The 13774-nt window shown below is 49.4% G+C and overlaps 1 protein-coding gene across 1 annotated transcript; it reads left to right on the top strand.

The window, feature by feature from the left end:
* The first annotated feature begins 12823 nt into the window (after positions 1-12823).
* LOC144168562 (uncharacterized) lies at positions 12824-13546 on the top strand. Its single transcript, XM_077697518.1, has one exon. The coding sequence runs from the start codon at positions 12824-12826 to the stop codon at positions 13544-13546; it is 723 nt and encodes a 240-aa protein (XP_077553644.1).
* Positions 13547-13774: the final 228 nt, after the last annotated feature.

Consider the following 13774-nt stretch of genomic DNA (forward strand, 5'->3'; position numbering starts at 1 on the left):
ACATTGCAATTGGGTTTCTTTTTAAAGTTTTTGTTGGTTCAGGCACTGCAGGCTTGTGGGAAAACATTGGCATATGTGGACAGAGCAATATAGCACATCTGTTGTACATATTTGTGCAAACATCAAGAGAACCTGGCCAATTTAGTAATATCAAAATACAGGAAGGCAATGGCAAAATATGGGAAAAAGAATGCTCTACTGTTTGTTATGAGAAACAAGTAACTAGAGAGGGGAATGAATGGCTGATTTTTTCATGAATGATAGTGTCCACGGGGGAGGAGAAAGACAGCAGCTGCAAGTTCGACAAGATAGGTGTGCTTGGGTAGCTGAGTTCGCACAATGGCCAATGCAGCTTTGGTTGACGGGGGCTGGCTATGGAGCTTTGGGTACATCACTTTTTCTACCAAGTGAGCCAAGTGATGTGCGATTCATGGCGATTCATTAATAGTTTGGATGCCGACTACACGCCATTTCCACCAGTCGAGTTGTGTAGCACCTGGGGGGGAGTACATGTATACGTGTCCATTTGCGTGCAGAGCTGCAGCACAGCACTGCACAGTTAGGAGTCCTTGGTAATCCACACACTTTGAACTTTTCACCATTAGCTTTTCAGGAAAATACGCAGCAACATGTTCGTTGCACCCTAACGCCTTGCAATATCCTTAATGTTGCCAACCACCATCAAAGTCATTCTTGAAGCACAGTCTGACACACTGTATGATTGGTCCCAAATACCTGCCTAACCTAATCCCTCTGAAAATTTGCACACGCACCCTTGTGTTTGTCCAATTTACTGGCATGGTACCGGCATCCTTTCGCCGCACTCTTTACATTGTGACACTAGTCTTCCTGTTGGGTCCGTCACGGGCAGCCTCTCCGGCACCTTCACTGCAACTCGCCGCCCACCACTGCTGATTAAAATCGCATCTACTTTCACTTCGTTTGGCTTCAAAAGTGGCCAGCTTTTTTTCCGAGGCAGCTGAATCCACCATCACATCAAAAATAGCGCACTATGTTCTGTGGACTGTTTCCAAACTTTCATCTTGCTGTGACATGTGCCAGCACATGCCTTACTGTTTTTTTTCTGGGTGTCCCGGGTGTCCTCATAAAGGACACTCAGGACTTTTTGGACACAGATAAAAACTGCATGGGAAGCTCACCACATACAGGTCTGACCACAATAAAAACTAGCACTAACCAGGAATGTTTATAAAATCCATCCAGATTGTGAACAAGGCACCCATACGGGAGGCCGAAAAATCTTTTTTGGATTTTATAAATATTCTTGGCCAGTGCCAGTTTTTATTGTGGTCATGTTTTACTGACCAGACGGGCTTCCGTCCAACCCTTGATTTCACATACAGCTCTGCTGTAAAAGCTTTGAGGACATCTAAGCACTCTTGAGTTGTGAATGCAAAGGCATTAATGCCCACCTGAATATTGCAGGGTGCTCTGAGCGGCGTGAAGCTCAGCCTACTGCGTGCCGAAGTGAAACCAGTTTAACCAGAGGCACTCTCTGCTTTTTCAATTGACTCTGTGCGTGCCAACTTCCCGAGGTCCCACTCAATGGGCATTTAGGAGGACGCAGGCGTACCCGAAGACTTCATCCCCGATGAAGGATCTTTCGAGGCCACAGCCAGCTGGCCTGGAATCAAGGAAAGCCAGGAATCACAATGCAAGTACGAGGAAGATGCCTGCCGCCTGGCTTGTGAGGACGAAGTGTTGACCGGGGCGCTCCCCTCCTGCTCCCACGGCGTGGCAGCGGCGGTGGCCAAGGTCCTGCGGAGACCCTCGGCCTTTGGGCTGGCGGGACCAGCGCGGCGCGCCATCGCACACCTGGAGATTGCCGGACTGGTGAACGAAGAGGTGTTCCAGTCAGACAAGCCGACAGGCCGCCCGGAATTCAAAGAACAAGAAGAGGCAGAGCCCCGGTACACGGTACGAGTGGAGAACCGCTTCCAGGTTTTAGAAGATCTCATGGACACGTTTGAGACCATGGGAGACACAGAGCGGCCGTGTTTAACCAGCCGTCCCGCGCAGGCCGGAAGTCAAGAAAGACGAGGAACAGGTACGAGAACGCCTGTCCAAGGTAGCACCAGAACGAATGTCTGCAGAACAGAGGGCCCAGAATGCCCTGAAGGCCCAAAATCGCATTCGAAGCAAGATCCAGCAAAGACCCCCATTAACCTGGCAACGTATGCGACCACACACATCCTGGGGAAGTTCACCCGGCGCATACTGGCTCTGGAGGCCCCCTGGCTGGTTGACCCAAATGACGGCTATGACATGGGGCCCCTAGCGTGGGTTGCGGCCTGCTTTTTCAACCATGTGTCCTATGTTGCCCTGTACGGCTTCTGCATGGCATTCCCGCAGCTTGAGAGACTGGCTTCGGCCGCACCGGACACCACCTGGGTCCGAGACCTCACTGAGGATAGGGACGTCGAGGCGAGCACGGGCACGGTGTCTGCCCCAAAGACGATGAAGGAAGTGAAGAAAGCCCAGCCGCGCACAGAGTGGGTACTCAACAGCACCGCGCCCAGCTGGTCGTACGTGGACGCCGCCTGAGTATATCTCGAGAAGAAAAACACGGCGACGAACAGGGCAGGTTTCGGCTGTAACGATTTGCTCGACTTCGCATACAGCTACTTTCCCGCCAACTCGTCAAAACATTTGACATTTCGCGCGTGCCCGTTCACGTCCCAGTACTACCCTACACAGTTGCAGACGCGCATGATGGCCCCGACCCAAGACCTTGTCATCGGCCTGCTCCAGCCATCGGAAGAGATGGTCCCCCTGTGTGTTGAAACAGGAACTGAGCATTTGCGCGTGCCACGTACCGGACGGGGAGGTGTTCTACATCGTGGAGTACAAGGGCACCACGCCGGTGCGGATGGCGGCCTGCGGTCTCAAAGCCCTGTTCGTTCGTACGAAGACGGATGAGTTGTTTGTGTCGCCGATGGGGTCTTCAGGAGTGACTCAGACTCTCATCTTCAACCAAAGACATCTGACCACGTCCACCGGCACGGCAACAGCCATGACACCGTTCTGCGCCGTGGTGGACTCGGACGGAGAACTTGTGCGCTGGATGGTCAATGGCGTCGAGAAGCCAAAAGACTACTTCAAAGTGCGAGAGGGGGTCAGCCCACCCAAGATGACAGGCAAGGGTCTGTTGCCTTCCCCCGACTTCAAAACTGTGGTGGTGGGGTACCACACACCTGTGAGTGGCAACGGTTGCCATGCTTCTCTGCGCTTCCGCACCTGGGGGCCGCAAGAATACATCGGTGAATTTGAATTTGTAAATTTGGAGACGGTTACAGCAACATAGTAACAATGTAAACAGTAGATTAGTGTCCTTTTTGGCCTCGCCAAATACACACAAGTTTGAAGTCACAAAATATATTTTGGCAGGGCATGTGTTGCTGCTGCTGCTTAAGGCCTGACTTATCTCCAATGATGCACACACAAGAAGGATGCTCAATCGTACTGACCGAAACCTAGGTGGTACAGGTTGTGTGCTGCAACCTGCTTAAACTCTTAGCTTCCTTTTTATCACTTCAACTGTGGATGAGACTATCTACTGTTCGAGTGTCTGAAATGTTGATTCACTGTTTAGTAACTTGAGGTCACTGTCATTGCATTTTATTTGAAGATTTACACTGACCAGCCAAGTTTCTGTCAAAGTCTTAATTTCAGGCTGGTTCTTAAGACCAACCTTGATGGCAAGCTGAATGAGTTAGACTGAAAGGTTGGTCAGTGGTATTACTATCTAATCGCAACCATCATGTGGGCAGACGAGAAGTCCGATTGAGCAAGGTTGTGTCAATCTGTCTAGTGACATTGGTGTCCTATTTTGTTGCCACTGTTCAGAGACTCAAGTTACAATTTTGTGCTTCCGTCTTGCACTCCCATACCTATTTAAACAAAGGGAAGAAAACTTGAATTTGTGAATGCATGTCCAGGTATGTCAAGTACAATTTTGGTCAAAACATGGGCCCTTTTCCCGTGGGGCGCATGCTTGGCACGGTAGCACCACGGTACAAGGCTTTCACGCCAAGGGCATTTGATTTGTCAGAAACAAACATGAACATGAACGTAGTGTTTGTCAACTGCCTGCCCAGCGGTGATAGCAAAATGAGAAGCGAGGCAGGCATGCAACAACTTGGCGAGCTACGTCAGGAAGTGGAGAAAGATGGAACGCGTGAAGCGTCAGCAAAGAATGCAGGAGTTCAAGAAACGCAGGACCAGAAAACGTGGGCGCTACTCTTTCTGTATACATTCGTTCTCACGCAGCAAGTATACGTGATCTCATTCTTGTGGCCAACGCTACAGCCATCACAGCGCTACAACGCTTTTGGTCGGCGTCCATCTTTGCCGGTACTCTTAACCTCTCTCAACCACTCGAACCTCTTGCACTTTCCGACGCCCGAATGGCCCGAAGACGGCCCATGCGTCGAGAGTATGCCCTGTTCATCCGCGCTGTCGTCTGCCGTCACCGGTCTGGTTCCAGAAATGTCCGTCGTGTGAATCCCCCTTAAACGGTGAGCTAAGTGAGCTTGTTCTTTAACGCACGTGTAGCCTTAGTAATCGTAAACCTGGCACCTGCATTTACTTGGGCTGTTCGCCAAACCCCTGCATGTCTCACGCACTGCATGTTACTGAACCCCTGCATGTTACTGAACCCCTGCATGTTACAAACCCCTGCATGTTACTGAAATGCTGTGCATTTAAAAATGGTGGCGTGTGACAAGTCCTGTGCCTGCACCTGGTTTCATTTTTCTGGAGTCGGTCTTAAGCGGGCACCGGAAACAAAGCACTGGTACTGCCCACAGTGCAAGGGGGGAAAGCAAAGAGAACTGATGTTTCCTTGCCTTTGTTGTTGCACGAGACCCGATGCGGTGGCTCAGTGGCTAGGTCGTTGTGCTTCTTGCTGACTTTAGATGCTGGTCACTTTTCCTGATGGAGGTGAAAAGTAAAAACGCACATGTGTTCACGATTTTGCTGTAGATTAAAGATCCCCAGTTAGTCGAAATTAATCCGGAGCCCTCCACTACAGCGTGCGTGTTTTGTAGCCCTGGTGTAGCTTCGGCATGTTAAACCTGCATTATTTTTTTGGTAGCTGCAGGAGTGTGGTAATGAATCGATCTGCTCAGCCTACTCATCAACTCAGAGGCCTTTTCATCTCTCAAAAACCGATTTCACCTGCTCACCTTTTGAAATCTACTCTAACATAAAACCTTACCTCCAATGCTCATAAATTTGCCGTGTAGGCACAGCAAACAACCGCCACCAGCAACTAACTGCTTGATAATAGACTAGTAATGGAAATGCAGCATTTCATTCGAAAAGAAAGGTCTCAATCTAACATATGCAAAGGGCTAAAGCATGTGTTTGGTGGCCAGGATGAAATAGGAAGTTATAAGGAGCTCACATGACCGTTAAGACTAAGCCAACATACAGACGTAAGGCATAATACACAGCACTGTTGCCAAAATACAAAAGGACCACAAAGGCAAAGCAAGTTTCCACATTCATGAGCAAGGTGATTCAGTGCAGGACTGTCAATTGGGCTAGTTGGTTCATGATGGAATTTTTTTTTTCCGTCATGAAGGTGATTTAGTGCGACAAAATTGTAGTGATACAGCTGATGCTTCCACTGAACATGCCACTTAGGATTTGCAGCCAACAATATGCCTTTCAAGGCACATGTTAGCGCAAAAGCATTAACCCTCCAAGGTTTGTCCTGACAAAGCAAAACGGCTGTAGCTGCCGTTGTCAGGCTATGCACTGTTTGCAGCGATAGAAAAACAAAAGTAGGCAGAAGGGAAAGTTTTTCTTCAAAACCTGCAATCAATAACAACCCTAGCCTGCACCCAGAATGTTTTAAGCGGTTACACATGCTGCTCAAGTATTGGTAAAAGAGTTGCAAGCAGAATGCAAAAAAAAATAAAAACCCTGCGAGTTTCTCCTGCACAGTTTGTATTATTTGTGGTGCCAGAAACTGCCAAAATGGTTGTTGGAACGGCCGGAAAGCAGGTAAACGTTTCGGACTGTGAAGGGTCAAATGGCACTCATCAGGTGGAACAGCTGGTGTCTAAAACGAAACACATCCTCCAACGGCTCACATCGCAGAGAACGAAAGTAAACGAAATTAGTTCAATTTGGGTCTGGATGGGATTCCAACTCGGGTCTCCAGAATGTGAGTCAAGCACGCACACCCCATCCACTTAAACTCCACAACTGTAGCTTACTGAAGCCACACTTGCGGCATGCATTGCGGGCTTTGACTTACAAACCATGGGCGACTAGTGCACACAGAGCTCGGCATTGCTTGGCATGCCGTTAGGCTCAACACTATCACAAAGCAGCACTCAGCAGTGTTAAGTTTGACATTATTGCTTTTGCATCCACAACTCAAGTGCTTACGTGTCCACGAGCTGCATAATAGAACGTTGCCCACAGGTTAAGAGGCCTGCCCATAATTAGCTTCTATTTGTTCCGCGACAATCGAAGGACAGAGATTTGACAGCGCACAGCACACAGTGACAATTTTGTCGATGGGCGTCACATCATCTCCAGGTCGGTGCGCAACGTATTCAATCGGAAGAACACTCTTTAGTATATCGAACTTGTTCCCGATGAGGCCGATAACTCTTTCCACATGAATTTTGACATTTGAGAGCTTCCTGGTGTCTTCGACTTCTTCGGCCGAGAGCTGCCGTTTGCCCTTGGTAAATGCCGGGATGTGAAGTCGAGCACAGTAAAAGTCAACACTCTCAGACGTGTTGGACCTTTGATCAGCAAGTACCACGTCGCCAGGCAGTAAATTGCCTAGTAGACCGCAATGCTCCATGATGTGTTTATCACTGGCCCGCCCTCCCCACCCTTCAGATATGAATGTGACAACACCTTCAGGGGCTATCCCAATTAGAAATTTGGCTGTGCTGCCTCCCTTACACTGGGACCATGTTTCACTTCGTAGCAAAAAAGATGACGGCCTCTCAATCTCCAACTCAAAGCAATCAATGATTACCGCAAGATTATCTTGAAAAGAGTCGCAAAATGCCTGTGGCATCGTTCGCTGCAGCACATCTCGCCCAGGCCACACAATCTGCGACTTCAGCCTGCAGTAGGCGACGTGCAGCCATTTGTGAAAGATGCGCGATACCGCAGCCTCTGAAACACCAAACCTGAAGGCCAGGTCAAGGTTCTGCAAATTCAGCTTCAGCTTCACTAAAAACAGGACGAATTCTTGAAACTTCGTCAAGCTGTTGTTAGCACCACGTGCAACGTACCCCTCAATCTGGCTGAACAAGGAAAGCAGAATTGAAATGTTTCCCATCCCAGTGTAGAAAGTCACCCTTGTTTCGCAAGTCTGAAGGCCTCTTTGTCAACTAAAGGCGTTCGATCTCGTTCTGCAGGGCGTATATCCTGTCATTCAGTGCCACACATTGCTGGTCCAGGGCAGCCATGTCCCCCATCGTCAAGTCGATCTGCGCAGCAATGCCTGAAATAAAAAAAAATGCTACTGTGAGGCAATTTTTGCTACGTGCATGGAAGACTGTTTCAAAGAAACTTGACGTTAAAAATTGCACGAAACGACGAACGTGATATGTGAAAAGCAAACATAGAACAAAGCGCAGTTATGCGAGTTCCGTTCATGTGAGCCTCGCCGTTTTCCGCAATTTTTAGCACAGTGCTGTGAAGAGAACGGGTGGACCTTTTTGTGCTAAAGGAATCTGAGAAATGCCCATAGCCATACAGCTTTTAACTATACTGTAGTTTTGCGGATTCAGAAAAAAGGGGAAAAGACTGACCTGTCTCATTTTCGTGCTCGTTGACTCCGCCGTCACGATCTGGAACGGCCGCGACGTCGCCGTTGTTGCTGGGGTCCATCGGCTGCGTGGACGCCGCGTCCAGTGCCGCCACCGCGGCTGCGTCGGCCTCAGCGGTCTTTTTCACTGCACGTCGCTGGTTCAATCCCTGAGAACGCTCGATCTGTACCTCTACGTTTCCTGGCGTACCCAAGCGCAAGCGCCGGCGCCCAGTCAGAGTGCGCCTCGTCCCACAGCTTGGCTGGCCTGCCTGCCTGCAAGCACGATAAAAAAAAATCTGCAATCGTACCCGGCGCCTAAATTTGCTGTAACCGTTTCTGGCTTACCTGTCACGAAGTGGGCACCGCAAATTTGAATGTTAGAGTTGTTCGGGTTCAGGTCAGCACGTTTGATGCACGATGGCCAAATGCTTCGCCGTCTTGCAGTGAACTCCTTCGTCCTCTCGCATTGATTTGTCACTACTGAGGGTAGGCGGAAGAAGCTGGTGTTCGACGAATTCTCGCTCGACTCTGACTTGCTGCGAGCACCCCCAGTGCCTCCTTTATAACTTTTACAGGAGGCACTGGCACCCCACAATAGCGCACATGACCATAGTGAGCCGCCAACTCGCTATCGCTGTCGTCCTTCCTGATTCTGTATGGTTACGCGGGGAGTGCGCTGCGGTGCTCCGACATGGCGGCGATGTAACCCGCCATTCCCGGCAGTGACGTAGGCAACGTAGGTGACGTAAGTGACAGGCCATCGCCTCCTGTATTTTTACAATGCCAAACGCATCAGCTCGGAGGCGTATTCCCAAACCATATCCCGTAGGGGCCCTGACCAACCACACCCCCTAAGCAGGGGCGCAGCCAATGAGGTTAAAAAATTGCAATTTTTTAACCTCCTCGGAAGCAGCACCGTAACCGTCTCTACCTATATGTGCGCGACTTCATGCGAGGTGGATTTTTTCTTTTTTCCCCCTCCCCTCGTTTCGGCTGCTTTGCGGGCGGCCGATGGTTTCGCTCCGTGGGCAACTTGTGTTGTACTATTTATATTTTTATTCCTGCTTTTTCTTCTTTATACATTTGTATACTTTTTTGCGTGTGTGTGGCTTACAGTTGAGGCACGAGCTGTGACACAATGCTGGCGAATTAAAAGGCCAGACACTACAGAAATATATATATGTGGTAGCTAAAAATGCGTCGCAGGAAACAGACACAAACTGCTCATCTATAACAATCAGTGGATCCCTAAAAGTGACAATTTTTGCTGCTATTTGGACTCCGAGATCACTATCGCAAAAATAGTGCGCCAAGGAGATAACTTTTTTACTTAGTTTTATCTCTTCTGCGACTACCGTGACTTCAAGCTCACGGGCAACTACTCATTAGTCCCAGCGAAAAGAATATACGTATCTGAGTGAGTGTAACACTGCATTAAATGAGTGGCAATGGGGCCCTGGGGGAGCAAGGATGAGGAGAAAAGGGGAAGGTCACAACTCGCACAATGAACACAGTTGCAGTCTTGGGGTCCTAATCGCAAAATGAACACATTAAAGTCAGTCAGTGGCAGCAAAACGCACAGTTCACACTTAAATGTACAGTTCACACTGTGGACAATGCGGTTAACGCTGAAAACAGTGCACGCTGCAGACAGTTCACATTGTATAACGAACGGGGAAGTCGGCCAGGCTGCTACACCAATTTGTAGTCTGTTTTCAAGGGCGTACTCGGTAATTGCTTCTAGTGTGGTGGGATCGTCACGGACCCGACTAACATGTTCCTGTTCAGTCGCAGGGGCGGGACCTAGAGTTAAAAGCTGGTGGCGATTACGGTCAAATAATGGACAGAGCCAAATTAAGTGGTAACGATTTGGTGTGCCTTCCCGATTACAGGGGGGCATCAGCGCCATTCGGATCCTGCTGGAGCTGTCATTTATAAATAACGTATCTTATGTAGCAAAATCTCTGTGTACATGAAGCACAAATTGTTAAAAATAACTAATCGACATTGGCAACAGCGTCAGTGGTAGCACGCATGATTACTGATATCAAACTCGGCCTGATGGCTTCAGTGAAGAGACTGTGGTCAATAGCCCTGTACAGAAGACATATATCAAACTCCTCGAGTACTTCAGTTGCTGTACAATCCAACTATTACTTAGTCCTTGGTTGGTATGTATTTTCGATATTGTTTCCCTAGATTGTTATGACAACCAGTGCAAATTATGCAGAATTCATGACCGAGTGTAAAACGTGTTCGTTTGAGCTGGTGTCTTTCTTATCAATGTATTGTAACGTAGTATTTTGGTTACATTCTGCCGCTACTGTAGCATGAAGATCAGAAGGAAAAAGTCGAGACGTCGAAGAAGTTTTAAGGTTAACTTGTTTACTTTACAGATGACATTGATGAAATTTGGCACATACAAACTTGAAACAATTACACTTATTACATAGATGAAAAAGGCAGTCAAAAGATTCAGAGTACTCAACGAAACATGGTTGGCGGGCGAAGGGCTCCCGGCGTCTGGCCCCGACGATCGGCAGCAAGCGGCTCTCCTGGTGTTGCTCGCCCTCTCGCCGCCAATCGCCAGAGGGGCCGCGTTATATTTGCTTTGGGGGGACGCATTGGGGGAAAAAGCGCATCCTAGCGTGTGCGGACCGGGTGGAAAAAGGCTAAGGCACACCCGCAGCCAATCAGGAAGACGCTTCTTAGCTCCAATCAGACATGTCCCCGCCAAAGTGAAAAGGAAAACATCACACACAGAAGACACAAGTTCAAACTCGAAGGCGCCCGTTTCTGGCAAAAGAATTACTGGGGAGAATAAAGTAAAGGTATACAAACTCGAAAAGGAGAAAAGAGAGGCGGCCGTTTGGACGAGACCGGGGGTCGGAGAACATAGCGGCCCGCGTAGGCGCGCAACGGGGGTCGGAGACGCCAGTGCGTGCCGTAACAGAAGTCGAGGCGAGGGTTCGCTTCCCCCAACAGCCGCGACTCTCGGTTTCTCTCTCTCTCTTTCGGTCGGTAAGCGCGCAGAGACAAACTTCGCATGCTCTTCTTAGAAAAAACGGGGCAGGGCCCAGCCGCGTCCGAAGCGCCTTCACACAAACACTTGGGAGGAAGAGCCCCGGCGGCCACACAGAACTAAAAAACAACCAGAAAACATCAAGGGATCTCCTCTTCGCGACAGTATCACCCTTGCAAGAACGATTCACACCTTCCATTGCTGTCAACAAAATGTCAATGTTTTCCTTAGTGGAACTCTTCCTGATAAAGAATAATGCAATGAATTATAGTTAACGAAATTCAATGTAATAGTGCTTATGAAAGTGCCAAAATGTAGCAGCTCATGCAGCTGTAATATTTCGCAAGAGTAGGACAGTTTGTAAATGTAGTCATGGGTAATCCTTACCTGCAGCACCGAATCGTGTTTTGAGGTGTGTATATAGTGAAAGAGCACCCAACTCAATTGTATACCCTTCTGTGTGCTGTAGAATGAGCTTTCAATGAGGGTGTTTGCTTTCCGGACCGTGTATAATTGCCACATGCGCGTGAAAACGTCCATCCGCGCGCGCGTACTTCGAACACCGAGTCGAGCGCTTATCTAGGAACACGATCGGAGGTCAGCGTCAACTTGCAGGTGCGCAAGAAGAGCGCGGAGAGATCAGGGGCTCAGGTACAAAAGGTTAGCTTCTACCACATGTGCGTCAGCTTCCCCAGCGCCGCAGGCCAGCCCCGCCCACGGAGCGAAACCATCGGCCGCCTGCCAAGCAGTCGAAACGAGGGGAGGGGGAAAAAAGAAAAAATCCACCTCGCATGAAGTCGCGCACATATAGGTAGAGACGTCACGGTGCTGCGTCCAAGGAGGTTAAAAAATTGCAATTTTTTAACCTCTTTGGCTGCGCCCCTGCTTAGGGGGTGTGGTCGGCCTGGGCCCCTACGGGATATGGTTTGGGAATACGCAGCCCGGACCGGCCAACCAAGCCCTCTCCTTCTACTCCGGCCACTCTCCCCCAATCTGTAGCCTTCCCAGCGCTTTAGTCGCGTGATTGGTTCATACCGGGGTGACGCGTGGTGGAAAGCGGCAACGTTTGTAAAACGTGCTCCGCCGCGCCTCTTAGTTTCGAACAATCTCAAAAATTGGCTGCCGTAGCAACCAGGCCTAAGCCGCTCTCGAATTCAGTTACGGTTGGGTGATCACGGTTCAGCTCGAGGCGCCATCTTACGACAGGTGGGCACTGCAGGCGTACCACTCACTCCCATTGGGAAGGGCGCGATGCGTTTGGCATTGTAAAATACAGGAGGCAGTGGCCACGCATCCGAAACTCCGAAGATGTATCCAGTGCTGAGGATATGGCCAGCAGAGCTCTGTGGCAGACCTTTTCTTTCCTACATGGTGGCAGAGCTCATCCCCTCCATCTGAAGACTATACCGACAGATATATGCAGCAGGTAATTTCAAGTGACCATTCCCTGTGAAACACAGCAACGAGGTAGTGGTCTGGGGCAGGACTGTTTTATTCCATTGTGCATTTGTGCTTGGTTGTATACGTTATGTCAGCTTCGCTGGATTGGCATTCCTTGCAACAAAAATGAAGCTGGAAAATATCGTAGACTAATGCCGGGCGTTTCGCCTGAAGACACTGCCAGAAAGTGCGTGTCCAGGAATAACTAACTCTTCTGCGAGCTTGCATCGTGAATAGCGCAGTAAGTTTACATCTAAAAAAAAATGAGGCATTCAATCTTGGTTGCTTTCAGCAGAAGATCAAATTTAGTCAAAGTTCTCTGCATCTGTCTGGGAATCGCGGTCCTTTATTTATGCCGCACTCCCATGCACCCCGTGCCAGATTTTTTCTGTTGGGATTCGCCAGTACCGGAGGTAAATGTTACCGTCAACGAAGACCGGTACGTGCCGAACTTCGTACACTTCGTAAGGCTCGGAAATAAACCGCTTTCTTTCATTGAAGTCGTCTGCATACGAGCAGCTTGGATAAAGCAACGCCCAGATATGCTGATGATCCACTGCGACAACTGCAGTGCAACGGAACGGAGCCGTTCCTGGAAGCACATCAAGGACATTCCTCGATTAAGCCTCCGATGTGTCGAAAGCCCGAAAATGATCTTCGGTAAAGAGCCAAGTTCTGTTCAGCACGCCTCGGACATCGTTCGCATAAGGATTCTCCAAAAGTACGGAGGCATCTACCTTGACAGTGACTCGTACCTCGTGAAAAGCTTGGACAAGTATAGACGTTATGAGATAGCCATTGGGTGGCCTCCCGGACAATATGTTGGCACACAAGTCATCGTAGCCCGCGAGGACGCCGAGTACCTCCGCCTGTGGTACGAGTCGTACCAGGACTACCGTCCTTCTATGTGGTACTTCAACGCGGGCGAGCTTCCAACCAAGAAGTTACTCGTACCCCGGCCTTACCTCGTCTACGGAGTGCCTTACGATTTCGGTGTGCACGAGGCCGTCACAAGGATTCTGTACAAGCAATGTTCGTCCGCGTGGAAAAACTTCACAACCATCCACTTGTTCTTCAGGAGCAGGAATTATTACAATCCCTCCGACAAGTTCGGTCTGGTCGACTTCGAAACAGTCGGAAGGTACAACACGAGCTTCGGGCAGATGGCCCGACTGGTGCTTGCTGGAACGACAAAGCTTGGTGCACGTCGCGTTAAGAACATCACTCTGATGAGTGCAGCGAAGCTGGATTACTCTGGGGTATGCGGGTGACTCGAGCGTTCTTCATTTCCACTGGTGAATGCATCCTTTCCTTCAAAAAGAGTCATTTGAGAAGTAGTGGCTTTGTATAGCGGGAGACGCTCAGGGCTGCCTCGAGGTTCCCACGCCAACTCAAGACAATTGTTAGTGCCGAGTCAACTGGGAGATGAAAATTTCATGGAAGGACATCAGCGTGCGTGCCGTCGTGTTGACAATAGAGGCAGTTCAAGTGAATGGTGC

This window comes from Haemaphysalis longicornis, unplaced genomic scaffold (genome assembly GCF_048455015.1).
Source record: "Haemaphysalis longicornis isolate Haplotype H1 unplaced genomic scaffold, Haemaphysalis longicornis Haplotype H1 scaffold_2, whole genome shotgun sequence".
Classification (NCBI taxonomy): domain Eukaryota; kingdom Metazoa; phylum Arthropoda; class Arachnida; order Ixodida; family Ixodidae; genus Haemaphysalis; species Haemaphysalis longicornis.